Raw genomic sequence first — 16,562 nt, forward strand, 5'->3', positions numbered from 1 at the left:
AGAACAAAAACAGTACAATAGGTTGTAATTCTAAACCCAAGACTATTGCGTGACTAAGTGGATCCTTTAAATTGATGTCGACAAAGGAGTTTCAAAGCAGTGGAAGGGAAAAATAGTACAACAGGCAAAGTGTACCTTTAAAAACAGTAAAGCCTTCATTATATTCACAGAAATTTAAATCCCAAACTTCAGTTCATGAAATTTAATACCCTCTTACTGTGTTTTTAAACAGTCATTATGAAAATATTCCTAGAAAAATTTAACAGTGTCTGTGTTAAGTTGTAGAATTGTTTTTTTTTTATATAGCTTTTGCCATCAGTTGATTTTTGGTCTTCCTGCCTTGGTGCAAGAAGGTAACAAGTTCAATTTCTTTGTTTACCAGTGGTTACTGTTTGTATACATGTTGGGTTTGCTTGCACTTCCAGTGTGTGTCTGGGATTTTTTTTTGGAAATTCCAGTTTCAGACAGTCCAAAAACATGCAGATTAGCTTGATTTGCTACTGGCTAAGTTGGCTATAGAATTTAAAAATCTTAAAATGTGGCCTTCGAATCATCTGCATCTGCCCAGGTTGAACCCTGACCTATTGACCTATATTATAGCCAAGATTGGTTCCAGCCAATGCTGAGACCCTGCAAAGGATAAAGCGGTAGAAACATTTCCATGACTTCTATAAAATAAAAACAACTCTAAACTGGATAACACTAATTCAAATTTAGTTTTTTTTTACTCCCACTTCTTCTCAACCTTACATGAACACAACATTGAGCCTGTTACAGGGAAAGATCAAATTCTCTAGAAAGCCTGATAATCGACAAAACGTGAAATGGAAATCTGTAACGTGAAACATGGGAGAGAAGTCTCCTTTAATAAGCTAACTGCAAAGATAACTTTAAGTGTAAAGTTAGTTTTTGTTTTTGTTTTTGTTTGTTTATTTTTAAGTCTTATTACAAACAAAAATGTGTGAACTCTGGTGTGATTGAAACTAATGCCACAACATATTTGTTAAGAAGGGTCATCAAATAATAGTAATATATCATTCAGTTACAAAGTCAAAGTCCCTGTCATGAATAGATCTGCTCCTTAAAACGATGGAACATTTCCATTCTAAGCCAATTTTACTGCTGTTTGCTTGGATACAATGGGCACAGTGCCTCACCATTAATCAAACACATTACGCTGTAGAAACCGTTATTTAGTGTTGGCATAAAACTCAACTGTATCAGAAACCCTACAGCAGGGGTCACCAACCTTTTTCAAACTGAGAGCTACTTCAATAGCACTTAATAATATGAAGAGCTACTTGTTTGATACAGACTTCCTGAACACTGAATAATACCGTAATTAGTTCTAGGACATACAATAGTAGACACTCTTCTTACCATCGTCTTTGCACCCATTTGAATATCATTGCAAGTGGAACTGATTCAAAAAGCACAGTAACAGTACAATTTTGACCCTCTTGTTGACTAGTTTTACTTTTAGAACATATGCAGCAGGCACCTTAGGTAGTCCACAGGGGTTACCAGGTGCCCCTGGGCACCATATTGGTGACTCCTGCACTACAGCGTCAGAGTGGACTTGACTGAAGAGCAAATTCTTATGAGTGGCTCTCAACTTTTATTCATTCAACCTTGCTGTATTAACAAAAACGGCGGTTGTTGCTGCTTGTGTCGTTTTGCCACCACAAATAAGACACTTTGGAACAGATTAAATGTTTTTAATCTGTTCAAGAAATTCTAGATGGGCAAGAATTTTGACATATTTAGGACAAGAATCCTAAATATGACAAAAGGTTTAGACTTGGTGCCCAGTGCTCAGTAAGGCTGGTGATGCAAACCTAGTGTCTACACTGAGGGTGAAGCCCTCAGAAATGCACGTTTTACCTAATTGGTATGTGTGGTCGAACAATTAAATTAAATACGATTCCAATAGTTGGCAATAGATAAAATAATGAGCTTCAGAGCTGTTGAAGAAATTTGTGTGTGACTTTCTTCAATTCCTGCGAGTGTATCAGTGCTGTGTTCAACTAAAAGGCCTTGGTTCTACACTGAGTCAGTCAATTGTAAGTAAATTAAAGATCATTATGTTTCATTACATGTACAGTACTCTTTGTTACATTTTTGTTGGAAATGTGTCATGGATATTTCTGATGTAACGTGCTGTGGCTCAAGACAGGAAAACACTGTGAGCAAAGATAAGTGGATGGACGATGGATTTATTGTACGGTTTATGTCATTCTGCACTTGTTGAAATGCTTTAATTGAATGTGATTAAATTCAACAGATTATATGATGCCATAAGTGAATGAACTTTGGCAGCATTAGCTTTCATTGATACACAGCCAAGTGAAGGAGGCAGGCGTGTCCTTGGTTTATCCTTTACTTTAAAGATGAGTTATCGTTGTGTCTTCACGGAAAGCAGGACATTTCTTTTTCAAAAAGTGAACTGTAGAAGAAACCACCTTTGTCTCACTTCTTTGATGAAATAATTACTGTTTGACAAGTTCCACCCACAGCCTCTTACCTCAGCTTTTTTTTAGAATCACATAGTCAGAATAACTTGGATATGTCCAGTTGCCATAGAGAAATTGTTGTGCTTGTTTTGGACACTGCTTTTTAAATGAAACTTTTTTTTTTCCTCCTATCTATGTTTCATCCAGGCCTGAAATACAGCACACTCACTAAAGGTGTTTAGATGTTTTTGACAATCTCACTTAAAAGCTAATTATTTTTACATAGCATTGTCAATAAGTGTACATAATTATAAAAACCAGAGCTGCTTCGTTTATGCTGCCAAACATATTACTGGGAATTGTTTAGGTAAATGTTAATCATCATTAAATGATGACTAAAATCTGTTCTGTTCTGTTTTGTTTTTTGTTTTGTTGTATTTTGAACGTATCTGGTCTTTTCAGTTCACAGAAAGATCAGTAATTGTCACGGGATTAGTATTACCCGGGGACGTCAGGTAATTTGTAAATTACCTCCTGATATCCAGGCGCAATAAAAACAACAACTAAAATACCCTGCTGTCACCGAGATGCAGATATGCGCGGGAGCTAGTATTATCACGGGACGTATGTGTTTGGCGATGATATGATAGGTAATTTGCAGTGGAATTTTTACTTTACAAATTACATTCGCCTTGCAGTCACACGGGATTAAGATCACAGACATTCTCTGCAATCATTACAAATTACCGGAGGTCCCCAGGTAATGATAATTCCATGCATATAGGGTTTAAGAGCTGTAAGACACATGTCTGCTGTCATGACTTTAAATTCTTAAATGACTATTGAAGATACCATTATGGTGTATGGTGTTGTGTAAGTTACTATGGCATTAAAAAAAACAGGACATTTTTCTCAAGTTAATCTTCCGACATCAGTACAGTCACATTTCATGGTTTAATGTTGACAAAGGAGACACTGGCATTTAGCACAAGGAATTTCTGTTTTGACATTTAAAAGAATGCCTCGCCTTCTTCTCTCTTGCAGACCACCAGAAGCTGGAGCGCGAAGCCAGGATCTGTCGCCTTTTGAAGCATGCCAACATTGGTAAGCAGTTTGAGCCTCTGTTTGACTGGAAAATGAGTGTCACTGGGCACACACTACAGATTAGTGTGAGCTGTTCAAATGTATAGATTTTGTATTGTAGCACGGCTGCATCGAAAAGGAGCAAAGACATGGCTAAGTTTGGAAAATATGGAAAAAAAAAAAACAAAACATGCACAACTTTAAATGTACATGGTGTAGCCAACAGGGCTGTTGTTGTTAGTATATTTAAATTACATACATTTTGTATCTGCAAGAAAAGGTCACCTGCCCACACTTAAAATGCACGCACAAGCGCTGTGAAACACACGGCTAGAGATACAAAAGACGATAATTAGCACCTCGGTAATGACACAGTGAAAACTAGCGTTTAAAGGTTGTTTGGTCCATTTCCATAGCTTTTCAAGGAGATGGCGTTTAAGAGTGGGCGACAGCGACGAGCCCCTGGTGATCAGGGGTTATTTAGAGAGTATGTCTCTTTCAGGTGTCACGTCAACAGACAAACGTGTCCACAGAGGGTCTCGTTAAACAGCACTGTTTCACAACGGTTTAATTTATTGACGTGACTCTAACTGTACCTACGTATTATTTCATTTCTGAAGGCTATTGGGGCTAATGCATCATGGTTAATTGACAATTACAATTTCCACTTTTCAGAAAAGTCGATGCAGTTTATATATCATGTATAAAACAAAGACTTAAAGTGATTTAATGTCCAATGATTTTATCAATGTTGGCCTGCAAAAGTCTCCAAAAGTTTAGATGGTGTCACAGTGACCCTAAAAGGTCTAACAGGTAAGATCCTGGAAGATTCCTCCAACAACAAGTTCATTTTTGAGATAATTTTGTGTCTGCACTGTGTCCCAAACAAGTTTTTGATTAGTTTTTAATCCAGAATCTAAATATAAAAAAAAACTCTTCAGTTTATGAATATCCTATGGCTCACGAGCCAGATCTTTTGATAACTGCATCTGGCTCTTAGATAAATCTTAGCTTGTACTTCTTAACACAAGTAATAAATAATATAGCTGATATTCAAGTAAAACGTTACAGAAATCATAGTGTTAAAATAATCTTTAAAAAAAACCCTCTCATACTCTCTTTGCGTTGTGTTAAATAACTGCCGTAAAATCATCAGCTTGGTACGTAATCTTTTATTTCTGGCATGAAACGTGAAAACAAAGTCAGTCCATTTTGGAGCAACAGTACAGTTAATGATAAAATTAATATAATCAAATTAATTAATGACGGACCTCCTAACATGTGCACCTACCATAAGGACAGCAGCAACACTCTAATCAGCAGTGGTGTTGCATTTAATGACCGTATGATAAATTTAGGTTTTTCTTACATGCTGTCTATTAAACTCTTTTATGGAACCATATATTTATAACTCTGTCACACGTTTTAATCCATACATACGTTTTTGCCCGGGAGTAAATCGCATCAAAACCATGCACCAACCAGAAGTCCCCTTAATGGTAATAAGTATTTTATATATGGAGAGTATAACAACGTTAATATTTTTTTTAAATAACTTTAAAACCTTTTTTAATACTTCAGAAACTTCTTATACCCTAAAATTATTGGTGTAAAAATTCATACATTCATTTGTATTCAGAGTAAAAAAATAAACAAACTATATGGATCTCACAGAAATACATTTTAAAATATGTGACTTTCTGCTGTCCTAAAGAAACCAACGTTGAATCTATCCCGACAGATTCCTATCATCTCGCAATATTACCACATTCTCATCTGGAAGGTGATCTGTCACTTGTCTCACAGTGATGAGCAGGTAGCAGCTGCTGTTGGTCTCATTAGCATTGCGCTGACAAAGGACCCAGCACAGAGAAAGCCTGGATTCGTTTCAAGGCTTCAAACATTAATAACGTATAATCACATACTATTTATAGATATTGTAAAGTGGGGGTGAAAACAGTCCTTTTGAGTCATGTTGTAATTTAATACTCGCACTAAAACAAAACAACAACTTATGTATGTATGTATGTATGTATGTACATATATATGTATGTATATATGTGCATGTATGTATATGTGTATATATGTATGTATATATATATGCATGTATGTATATATATATATGTATGTATATATGTATGTATATATATATATATATATATACAGTGTATATATAGTGGTACAGTAGAATGATCGGCCCATTTCACTCGGAGTAAATACCAGACCTCTCCCACAGGTTATTCCCTGCTGACCAGATAATAGGCCAAACCAATCAATGAGGAAGTTACTGCAGCGGAGCTAAAAATCGATCCTAGCTGAGCTTTTATTGTGTGGCCCTTTAAAGCATAAAGGTGGCTAAACTGTTATCGATCAAACGGTAGCCTGACTGGTTTACTGTTCGGTTTAATAAAGTTTAAACTAATATAGAGGTAAGTTATTAAATCTGAAGCCTTTTTGAATTCTCCGTTTCATCCAGTGACGCCTTATCTTTCACCACGGAGAAAAGAGAAAAGCGAGGCATAAATTAGACTTTAAATATATAGAACTGCTCTGATTGTGGATTATTCATTATAGCAAGCCCCCTCTGGTCCGTTTTCACGGATTCACTTCGATGAATTTGGTGGCTCCCAAAGTAGGGGGAATTATTAGGGAATTATTTTTTTTACTATAGTGCATGAGTTGCACTTTATTTACTATTTACTATTTACTGCTTGATACGTAAAGCGGCGTGGTAGGAACAACAGTGTTACACCACTGGTTTTTCACCTCATTTGAATGTATTTTATTATACATCAACCCCATTGTTTTTTGTCTGAATATTTGTCGTCATATATATTTTGTTATTTTCACTGTGACAGAATGAAGAGCCAAAGAGTGAAATTCTTCACTGTGCTAATGTTTAAACATTGTTTGAATCTAATTCAGTTTCACTTTTGATTTAATTAGCAGTCAATTCAGTTGTAAATCACTCATTTGCTTATGTGTTGTTATGGTCCTCTGGATCCTATAATATGCTTAGAGTCTCTCCTAAGATGTTGTAAACGAGATAAATATTGACATTTTTCTATGAAGACCGTTATCATCATGTCAAAAAATGTTTCTTTCTGCTGAGACATGCAGAATATGTATTTGTAAAAGCACTTCAGTCTGACACACACACACCTCACCTTGGCGTCTCGACTCTCACCCACACTTCCCACCGAGAGGAGGCAACAACAACACTACTTTGTGCTTCAGTGAAGTGTTCCATATTCTTGCAGTCAGCTCCTGCTGGTCCTATGGCAGGTTGCCTGGATCAGTGGAGCAGTGTTTCACATAATGAAATAAATTTCATTTCTCTTTTCTCTCCTCTCCCTTTCCCTGTTCTTACCCCACCCTCCTGGTACTCTCCAGTGCGCCTCCATGACAGCATATCAGAAGAAGGATTCCATTACCTGGTTTTTGACTTGTAAGTAGGATTCCTTTTTTTTTAGTTCTTCTTTTGACTTGTAAGTAGGATTCCTTTTTTTCTTTTTTTAGTTGTGTGTCTCAGTGGTTGAAAATACTTGGTTTACATGTAAAACCACTACGAGTTTAACTTATGTGTTCGATACCTACACAGTAACTACACAGTTCACTTTCAAATATAGAATTCTACGGAGTGTCTCAGCACTTATTTATTCATATAAAGTCAAGTGTCACTGACTATATTAACCCATAAATCCCTTCAGTTTAGCCTGTTTAAGCGGGTACATCCTCATCCAGTGCTCATTTCAGACTTGGCTTAGCGTTTTCACGAGCTCCCAGAAAACAAATTTTTTTATTTCTAAAAAACAATTATTTTGTCTAATCGAAGTGAGTTACACACTAGTGTGCAACAAAACGATCAAATAAACACAACAAACGAATGACTTCTTTTAACAAAGGAATGTAAATCGACATCAGGCACTCAAGTACTTCAGTTGTGCTTGGTCTTACACTAAGCCAGTGATCATTAACCTGCGGCCCGCCAAACTGTCCAGTGCGACCCACGACTGGATTCCAAAATCAACATCAAATAATGTTAGAAAAAATTAGATTTTTGCCCGGTCATCAAAGTGTCTGTCCTCAAATCTATCCCCAAATGTGGGAAGTTCTGCATACGTACTATGACAATAAATGAGATTCTCATTCTCCTACTCTTTCTTTCACTTGTCTTTTATTTCTACTTTTACTTCTACTTCTACTTCTACATCCCCCTTCTAAAGTTTCCAAACAGTTTGTTTCATTTTACAGAAGGTTACTGGAAACAAAAACAGGATGTTTTGCACGTTATTTATAGCGCGTTTGTTGGCTTCTGTGTGAACATAGAAATTCTACAGATTTATGTCATGCAACCCAACAGTTCTACTATAATTCATAGGATTTCTTACTTGAGTGAGTCAAGGCGATCGTGATGCTTTGGTTACCTTCCTTCCTTTGATCGTAAATGTGTTTAGTTTTGTTTGTTTTTTGTTCTTTCATCGGCTTCTTAATCTTTACACAGCTGCTGCTGTCTGTTGTCATACTTCCCAACATCCATTAGCTCAATTTCCCAATTTGTTAATATTGCAGCAATTATCCTCCCCTTATTGTGAACCTAATATTTTGAACTTCCTCTCTATCATTCCATGAAATCTACTCAGCTTCCCTCCATCTTATGCATGACTCAAACCTAGCTGGCGTTGGGCCTTGTGGCGTTTTGTTGTTATTGTTTTTACTTTCAGTATTTGATTATTGTTGAATGAAATCAATATTCCATGTCAGGGATTCTCAACTGGTGGGTTTTCGACCAAAAAGTGGACCACAGCCTACTTTTTAGTGAGTCATGTAGGTTTCCAAGGTAAAAAAAAAATGTTGACAAAAAATATCTGCATGCTCACTGGACCGGTAATGCAAGTTGACAATAAACGTTACACATCATAGAAGACACATAAACACTATTTAAATATGGTAATTGGTCATAGTGACACATGGGGTGTTGCACAGACATATATATTATATATGTTCTGAGGACAATGGAGGACAAAAACCTTAGTCTGTTTTGTACAGCGGGGGTTTAGAACATGAAAGCATGAAGCCAATGAAACTGAAAGGACATTTTGGAAACAGAAGGCCATTCCCTCAAAGATGAACTGTAGGCTAGAGTGATCCAGGATACCAGATGTCTCCAAGACCTCTAAGATCACAGAAGTCTCCTACAAGTTCAAATATCAGGCTTTCAGGGTGTCTCAGCCACATCGTCACGTACTGTATTTCCTGCCATCTCTTAACTCCCAAACACTTACTAAAAAGAAATATATATAAGAATAGTATTAATGTGTCGTTGTTGCTTTGTTTTAAACACAATTTTCAGAGACTCACTTACTTTATACCCCTTTGTGTGTATAGAGTGACCGGTGGTGAGCTGTTTGAGGACATCGTTGCCAGGGAGTACTACAGTGAGGCTGATGCCAGGTCAGTGTGGACATAACAGTCATGCATTTGGTGGTATATTAAGACAAATACATATCATATGCTTCAATATTTATAACCTAAACAAAATCAATACATATCATATGCTTCAATATTTATCCTACACAATATTTATCCTACACAAAATAATTTATTAAAGCTGTGAAAAGCAGGTTAACACATACATGTACATATGAATATATGGGGGAAAAAACATTGTTATGCTTTGGCTGATTTCAAGTCTTGTATCTTTGTATGCTTTCAATACCTACTATATTTTCTGGACCATAAGTCGCTCCTGAATATAGGTCGCACCAGCCAAAAAATGCAAAAAAAAAAAACATATATAAGTCGCTTTGGAGTATAAGTCACACCAGTGCCCTCTAGCGGCTGTCAGTGTGAAAATAAGGAACATTTAAATTGTAATTGGTACAGGAGTAGCAGATACTGGTACACAAGCCTAGAGTGCCCTCTAGCGGCTGTCAAAGTGAAAATAACAGATGTTAAAATATTATTATTTTAAGTCGCAAAAAAAAAGTGTGACTTATAGTCCGGAAAATACGGTAAATATACTTCACGCATTTCAAATTTTGAAACCTTCGACTTCCACCTTCGTTATTTGCTTTCTTACTGTTTGAATCCACTCTTTTTTTTTATGTGATAAAGATAATGTGCTTCACTCCACAACAACAAATTGACCCCCTTGACAGTGGGGACACTAAATCATGACACTTTTACATTGTGTGTAAATGGAAGCAGCAACTTCAAGTACTAGCACCAAGAATCTCATATATCAGGATCCAGCAAATGGGCAACGCCACATTTTGATGAAATATTTAGTGTGTTTTACCTGGCGCAGTTTTCTATGCTTAAGTATATTACAGCCTCAGGAAGTGCAGAACAGCATCAATCATCATTGACAAATTAAGGATTGGTACCTTGTGTTTCAACGAGTGACAGAACAGTGAGTGAAAAGTGTGGTAACCCTGCTATATTCTGACGCACATAAGTCAATAGAAAAAATCCAATTACCCTTATAGTTAATCACCTCCTATCAACCGTTGCAATTTAAATACATAATTTGAGACATTTTGAGACCCCCACTTTGGGATCCACTACCTTAATCAAACCTTTTTCATAGCACGATTTAAAGATTTCTATTTGTAATTAAACTTGAAAAGAAAATCCAGCAATGGATGAACCAAGATTTAAACTTGGATTTTTTTTTCTGTTGAGATAATTTAGACACACTTCAGTAGGTGAAGTGGGGAGGTTCTGTTACATGACAACCAGCTACAAATTCAAAGACAGAAAAAAAACTTCAGTTTCTCATGGTTCTGCCTCTCAGTTGATCACAAGCTAACACCATTTCTGTTTTGGGACTTGGGGCTGAGACTTGGCTGTGTTTGGCAGACAGCAGATGATGGCATAATAACAGTCATGTTTTTCTTTCCTGGGTCTGTCCCAGCACACACACACACATATATACACACACTCACACACAACCCAAAGAAAAAAAAATGTGTGCAGTGCTGTGGAGTAAATGTTCCATTTTAGCCTAAATTACCCACCGTCTCAGTCTGTGGGAGGGTCAGTCACCACACTGTACAGTGCTGCGCGGCCCCTCTCCCACCACACCATCACAGCTGAGCTCTTTCCCATGTGTCAAAGCAAACTCACAGTGTTTAGAAATGAACCGGAGGCTTGTCACTAACTCTGAGCCCCCTGGTGTTTGCATGCAGCCATTGCATTCAGCAGATCCTCGAGGCTGTGCTTCACTGCCACCAGATGGGCGTGGTCCACCGCGACCTTAAGGTAAGTTTAATTACACAAAAATTTTCATTTTTTTACTATAACTGCCAATGTTTTAACGTTTTCATCACTGGAGAGACATTTACTGTAACTGGCCGTGTCAAGTACCTACTTCCTGTTTTTTGGGTTTTTTTTTGTAACCCAGCATCTGAAGTGGTGATGCAATCTGCAACTTGTAGAATATTTGGAGGAATGGCTGTACTAAAAAGTTGTTGTAGATGCTCATAAAAACCCATATCATTTTATTGATTGAGTTTTGATTACTGATGAATACACAAAAGTATGAAGAACATCCATTAGGGTTAATACAAATTACATAATGTTATGATGTCATGTGAAGCATTCAGTGCTATTTCAGTCATTTATTTTGACTCTCCAGTGTCTGGGTTTGCCAGTCAAATGAACGAGGTGTGTCTGAGGTTTGGTGTACCTTCGACAACAACAAGCTCTCTCTTTGCGTTCGCCAGTTGCCATCTTCATGCCCTCTGATTGGAGGTTGCCAGGCGCCTGTCACGGCTCACTGCAAAAACACAACGACAAAAACAAATACATCCAAAACAAACAAGCAGCCGGGGAGAGGGGCTACAGGAAATCACAAGCCTGTGCACAAGCACGTCGACAAAAAGTGATGTCCCAGCTGTCTGTAGTACAGTCTTGTAAAAATATTGTATTTTCTGAAGAATGAAGACACATTAATTCATCCGTGAATCTGAATTTCTGTGGAGTTGACACACTCACGGTGGGTTTTTGCCTCCCACTCATGCACAGAGCTCAGACACTAAAGGTTGTGATGTGTGAAAGCAACCGGCCAGTGAGTCACAGCTGCTCTTGAGCTGTTAGCTCAACAGTATCCGTTTATGTTTATTTCTCATTGTTGTGTATGGAGTGCTAACCACCGTCGTCTGGTGAAAAAATTAAAGTCACCTGTTAAGTATCATTGTCAAGCATATAGTGTACTGTATGTGGTACACAGGTTTGTTTTGACTTAAGAAAATACAAAAGAATATAAGGATAGAAGAATATAATATAAGGTCTTGCAGCGAATATTGGAAATCACCTAACTAGGTGTACGTTGTTTACATTGTAAAGTTTTTCTTAAAATGTAGCAATTTATACGTATTTTCTTGACATAAGAAAATAATTAAAATTGGTCTAGGTTGGTATTTTAATCAAAGCCAACGACATGACTCTACAAAAAAAAAAAAAATCTGTAAATCACAAATGGAGAGATTAGTCAAGCCTATAGGAATAACCTTTAGACTAAATAAGCCTAAATTTTTGTGGCCAAAATCCCTGCAACACACTGTAGTGACTTTGTAATAAGCAAGGGATGCTAAGATAAATGCACTTAACCTACCTATCCATTGCTTCATTGGTGACTTCTTTGGAGTTGATTGCGGATCAGTATGTAATCCAGCGATGAACCCTTCACCTTCCGGCAGCGTTGCTGGTAGCTAGAATAACTTTTCGATTATCGCACTTTGAATAGTTTTAAGGATGACTTGCTTACGCTAGTACAGACAGCTTGGAACATGTTTTTTCTAAGTATAAATTTGGTTAAGCTAGACTTCCAAAGCAAGAAAAGCAGTTGGGTTGAATTTCTTCTGTCACAAAAAAAATACACAGTCTGAAACTGTCTCTGCATCAAACAAGTAGCTCTTCGTATTACTAAGTGCACTTGAAGTAGCTCTCGGTTTAAAAAAAGGTTGGTGACCCGTGGTTCAGACCCTGTACTGTGGCGTTGCATTTTCCATTTACCGCAATCCAGTTTATCTTGTATTTGTTCAGAGATAAAAATCCAAGCAGAAAGTGTTGTGTAAAACATATTGAACAGTAAACGCAGTTTGTACATTTGACATTCATCAGTAGTGAGGCGGCAGCCGAACCTCCAGGCTGCATCAGTAGGCTCGTAATTTGATTAACTTTATGGCTCAGAGTATTAGACCAGATCCAATTACAGCTATTACACACACTAGCAGTAAGGTCGAAACATAAATCCTGATCATACCGAGACGAGCCGTACTGGGTCCACACATACAGAACAATTGTATATGTGCGTGGACTGTTGGAATACCTCAAGGGTGATTTGTTTAAAAAAGAAAAAGAAAAAAAAAAGAAGTGAAAACGCAACGACACATTCCCAGGTGTGAAAGCACACTGTGCACCTTCCAAATCAGATTTGGTGCCAAACCATCTGTGCCATGATTCGCCGGCACATTTTCCAATGGGATCGTAACAGTGTTTCACGTTGTTGTGTCACATTGTTGGATTGAATATTTTCTCGGTAATGAGCTTGCTTTTACATAATTAGAAGCACTTGAAAAGTATTCATGTTAAAAAAAAAAAAAAATACAATATTGTGTACTGCATCGCACGTCATAATTCCTTCGTAAAGGTTTCCCTTTTTGGAAAATGTGGAGAGTGTGACATATTTGCTGTCTGCTAGTTGTTTGAACTTTGGTATGGGGATGAAATCGAGATTGTTAAATGCCCGGGGCGGAGCATGTGGGGTAGGGGGTGCTGATCGCATAGCTGTGCCTTTTTGCTAGAAGAAGCCGGGAGGGGAATGCGTTAATTTGGGTACAATTATGCTTCTTTCTGCATTTGGAGCAGCGTCTCAACAAATATTCTTTTTCCATTGAGACTGTCGGGTATTTTTCATGAATTTTGGGGACTATTATTGTCTACTACAATTGATTACCAAGTGTTGCACTGTAAAGCCTCAGGTGAATGACATATGATGTGCCAATCGCTATATTGATTTATTACAGCATCATTCATATATTGTTCGCTCTGCTGCGTCGTTCTATTACAAATATATTTCAAGCTCTGATTTATTGTGTGGTTTGCTGCCCAGCTAGTTGTTTAGGCCTGTGACATTTTTTATTTTTTTCAGTGATTGCGGTTTTAGATCTTTTGACCTTGATTTCAGTCCAGGTGAATTGTTACACTTACATTAAAAACCATATCATTACATTTTATGAGCAGGACATAGGGTCAGAAAATAAGAGTCAGAATACGAATATATACTCAAAGGTGACAGGGTCAACACTGTCCTGGGACTGGAGTCATCGGGCATCTTAACCAATGAGAGTACTGGGGTGGAGCCCAAGAACCAAAGCAGTTCAAGACATACTCATTTTAAACCTATTACAGATGACCCAAGACTTTCTGTGGATAAGGCAGATGTGTAAGGCAGGCGTGATATTTGCTGCACTGTTAAAGCACAAATCGATATCTAAATAACACCTTATAAGTGTTTGTACTGTTGCAGTACTTGGTGAATAAAATACAAAGAAAAGTTCGAAATATGAAGAATATTTTGCAGCAACTTTTCTTTAAAAAAAAAACAGACATGAACTGTAGTTGTAAAAAGTAAGCTGCTGCCGAGTTTAGAATTTTTGGGATAACCAAGTTTCTCTCTCTGAAATGACATCTGTTTGCAAAGTCCAAAATACGAAAGAAAGAAAAAAAAAAACTGTCACGCTACCTTTTTTTTAAATTTCCTTCTCTGCATTTGGCCCGTAGCTACTTAGCAGATTGTTGTTTCCACAGCTGCTGTGAAAGGTGCAGAGCAACTGCCATTGTACTGTCACTGTCCTGAGAGCAGTACAATGCTATAATGCTGTGCTACACTAACCCTTCTCCCTGCGTCTTCCAACAATTTGTCTTCCCTCATCAATCTGCACGTCTCCCTTAATCTACTTTTCACCTATTTTTCCTTCTACTCTAAAAGCGGCCTCCACATATACGGTGGTGCGAATTAAATTAGTTTCCTATCTCCAGTCGCTTGCGTGCCTGATACCATTCAAAGTGAAAAGCACAACGCTGTATGTCTCAGCGATGTTCATGATCTAAGTCCTTATTCATTCTGGGTCTCCTGCATTCATTTACATAATTCCACTTGTATATCTGTTCTTTTCTTAGCCATCGCGAGACAGCACAGGGGAATATGGTGTATAATCAGATAATCATCAAATTTACAGTAGGCTGGTTCCATAGTGCAGCAGTTAGCACGCCTGCCTCTCAAGCAGACAGCAGAGTCCTGGGTTCGATTCCCGAAGGGACCACATATCCCTGTTGGCGGTCTTTGATTTGCAACCTCGTGCTTAAAGGCGCCTCCTGTGGTAGCCTTTCAAAGACTCACATTGTGAATTTCACCATTGTAGGACAATTAAGCAACTCAATTATTATAATTATTATATTACTAAGAAACAGGATGCGTGGGTAGTGGAAGGATTTCAAATGTGTTGTCCGAACGAGTGGAGCAGGGTCCAGCTACTTTTAAGATTCTACAGTTTCCATACATCACATGAAAGTATGAATACAGACTATTGGAAAAAATAACAATGGTAATAATATTTAAATACAAATACTAACATATACAGTATGACACAGCCTCCAGATGAACAAGGTCATGCACTCATCCTGTCATTATGTTCATTCAGTAGAGGTGCTTGTGAAATGGCTTCAAATCTAAGCTATTTTTTTCTTGTATATATACATACAGTGTACATACATATATGTAAAGCTGCCCACTGCTGCCCTTGGTGATGGGTTAAGAGCAAAGGCTCAGTTTTTCGTTGTATGCTCGTAGTACAATAACAATACAGACCATAAAATAAAATAAAAAAATGTATATAGAGTATATATACATATATATATATTTTCATGACTACCGTAGTTACATTGTAGAGTCTCACTATATTTATACACACATACATATATATGTGTATATATATATGGTCAAATAATTGCATATTGTACCTTCAGTTTTACCTTATCCCCTCACACCAGCTTTTCAACAATTATTCATGTTTTTGCTGAACGTCATTCCCTCTCAGCTCTCTGGGCTTAGTCACAAGTCACTGTCACTGTTTTCTAACCCAAACACTTTTTTTTTTAGTTTTCGCCAGATAAGCTTAACATTCAAACTTCACCTGACCAGGTTTTTTTTTCTTTTTGACAGCTGGCTATCTATGCAACTGAGCTAAGGTCACCACATTCTAGCTTATTCTGAGTCCTTTCTCTATGTATCTGTGTGTGAAGGCTGGTCTCTTACTTATCTCCATCTTTTACTCTTAACTTTAAAATGATCAATGATGTCACTAAAAATATGTCACTGTGTTTATTTACTCGCAGCCGGAAAATTTGCTGCTAGCTAGCAAGCTAAAGGGTGCAGCTGTTAAACTGGCAGACTTTGGGCTGGCCATTGAAGTACAGGGAGAGCAGCAGGCATGGTTTGGTAAGTACACATAATTTTCTCAGCCCTATTTCAAAATAACACCACACATTATATCACAATTTAAAATATATACATATATATATATTTAAATATATTTTAAATATATATATATATATTTAAATCCATGTTAAACTGACTGGATTTTAGTTCAGTACGTCTCGATGGATAAATGTCTTTAAGGCATTATTTAAATCATTTGAAATGGAACAATTGCTCTTTGTCTGTCCTACTTAAATGTGTTGAGTTTCAATACAAGTCCCTTGTTACCGATTTAAAGTGACTGGGTTTACCACTGCTCCTGGCTTTCGCATTAGTCTCTACTGAATAGATATCAGGCCTACTTCCCTCTTTCTATTCTCCTCAGAATGCAAGAATAATTGCTCTGTTCCCCAAGCACCTAACTTCAATCCCACTTGTTGGACTTTTGTTTAAAAGTAGGCTGTCTGATACTGGCCTCGGCGCACAAAAGCTGCCTAATCGACTAATGCTGTACAGTAAAGCTTTCGATATAATGATCC

At 37.4% G+C, this 16,562-nt stretch overlaps 1 protein-coding gene across 7 annotated transcripts in view; it reads left to right on the plus strand.

Moving 5' to 3' along the window:
• camk2d1 (calcium/calmodulin-dependent protein kinase (CaM kinase) II delta 1) overlaps window positions 1-16,562 on the plus strand; it is a 73,474-nt gene that overhangs the window by 35,649 nt on the left and 21,263 nt on the right. For all 7 annotated transcript variants that reach the window (XM_017035395.2, XM_025062162.1, XM_025062170.1 and 4 more), the window contains 5 exons: window positions 3,498-3,557; window positions 6,930-6,984; window positions 8,925-8,990; window positions 10,730-10,802; window positions 15,942-16,044. In XM_017035395.2, the coding sequence (XP_016890884.1) occupies window positions 3,498-3,557; window positions 6,930-6,984; window positions 8,925-8,990; window positions 10,730-10,802; window positions 15,942-16,044 (357 nt within the window). The remainder of the gene's footprint in view (window positions 1-3,497; window positions 3,558-6,929; window positions 6,985-8,924; window positions 8,991-10,729; window positions 10,803-15,941; window positions 16,045-16,562) is intronic.

Source organism: Cynoglossus semilaevis, chromosome 1 (genome assembly GCF_000523025.1).
Source record: "Cynoglossus semilaevis isolate Cse_v1.0 chromosome 1, Cse_v1.0, whole genome shotgun sequence".
In the NCBI taxonomy this organism is placed as follows: Eukaryota; Metazoa; Chordata; class Actinopteri; order Pleuronectiformes; family Cynoglossidae; genus Cynoglossus; species Cynoglossus semilaevis.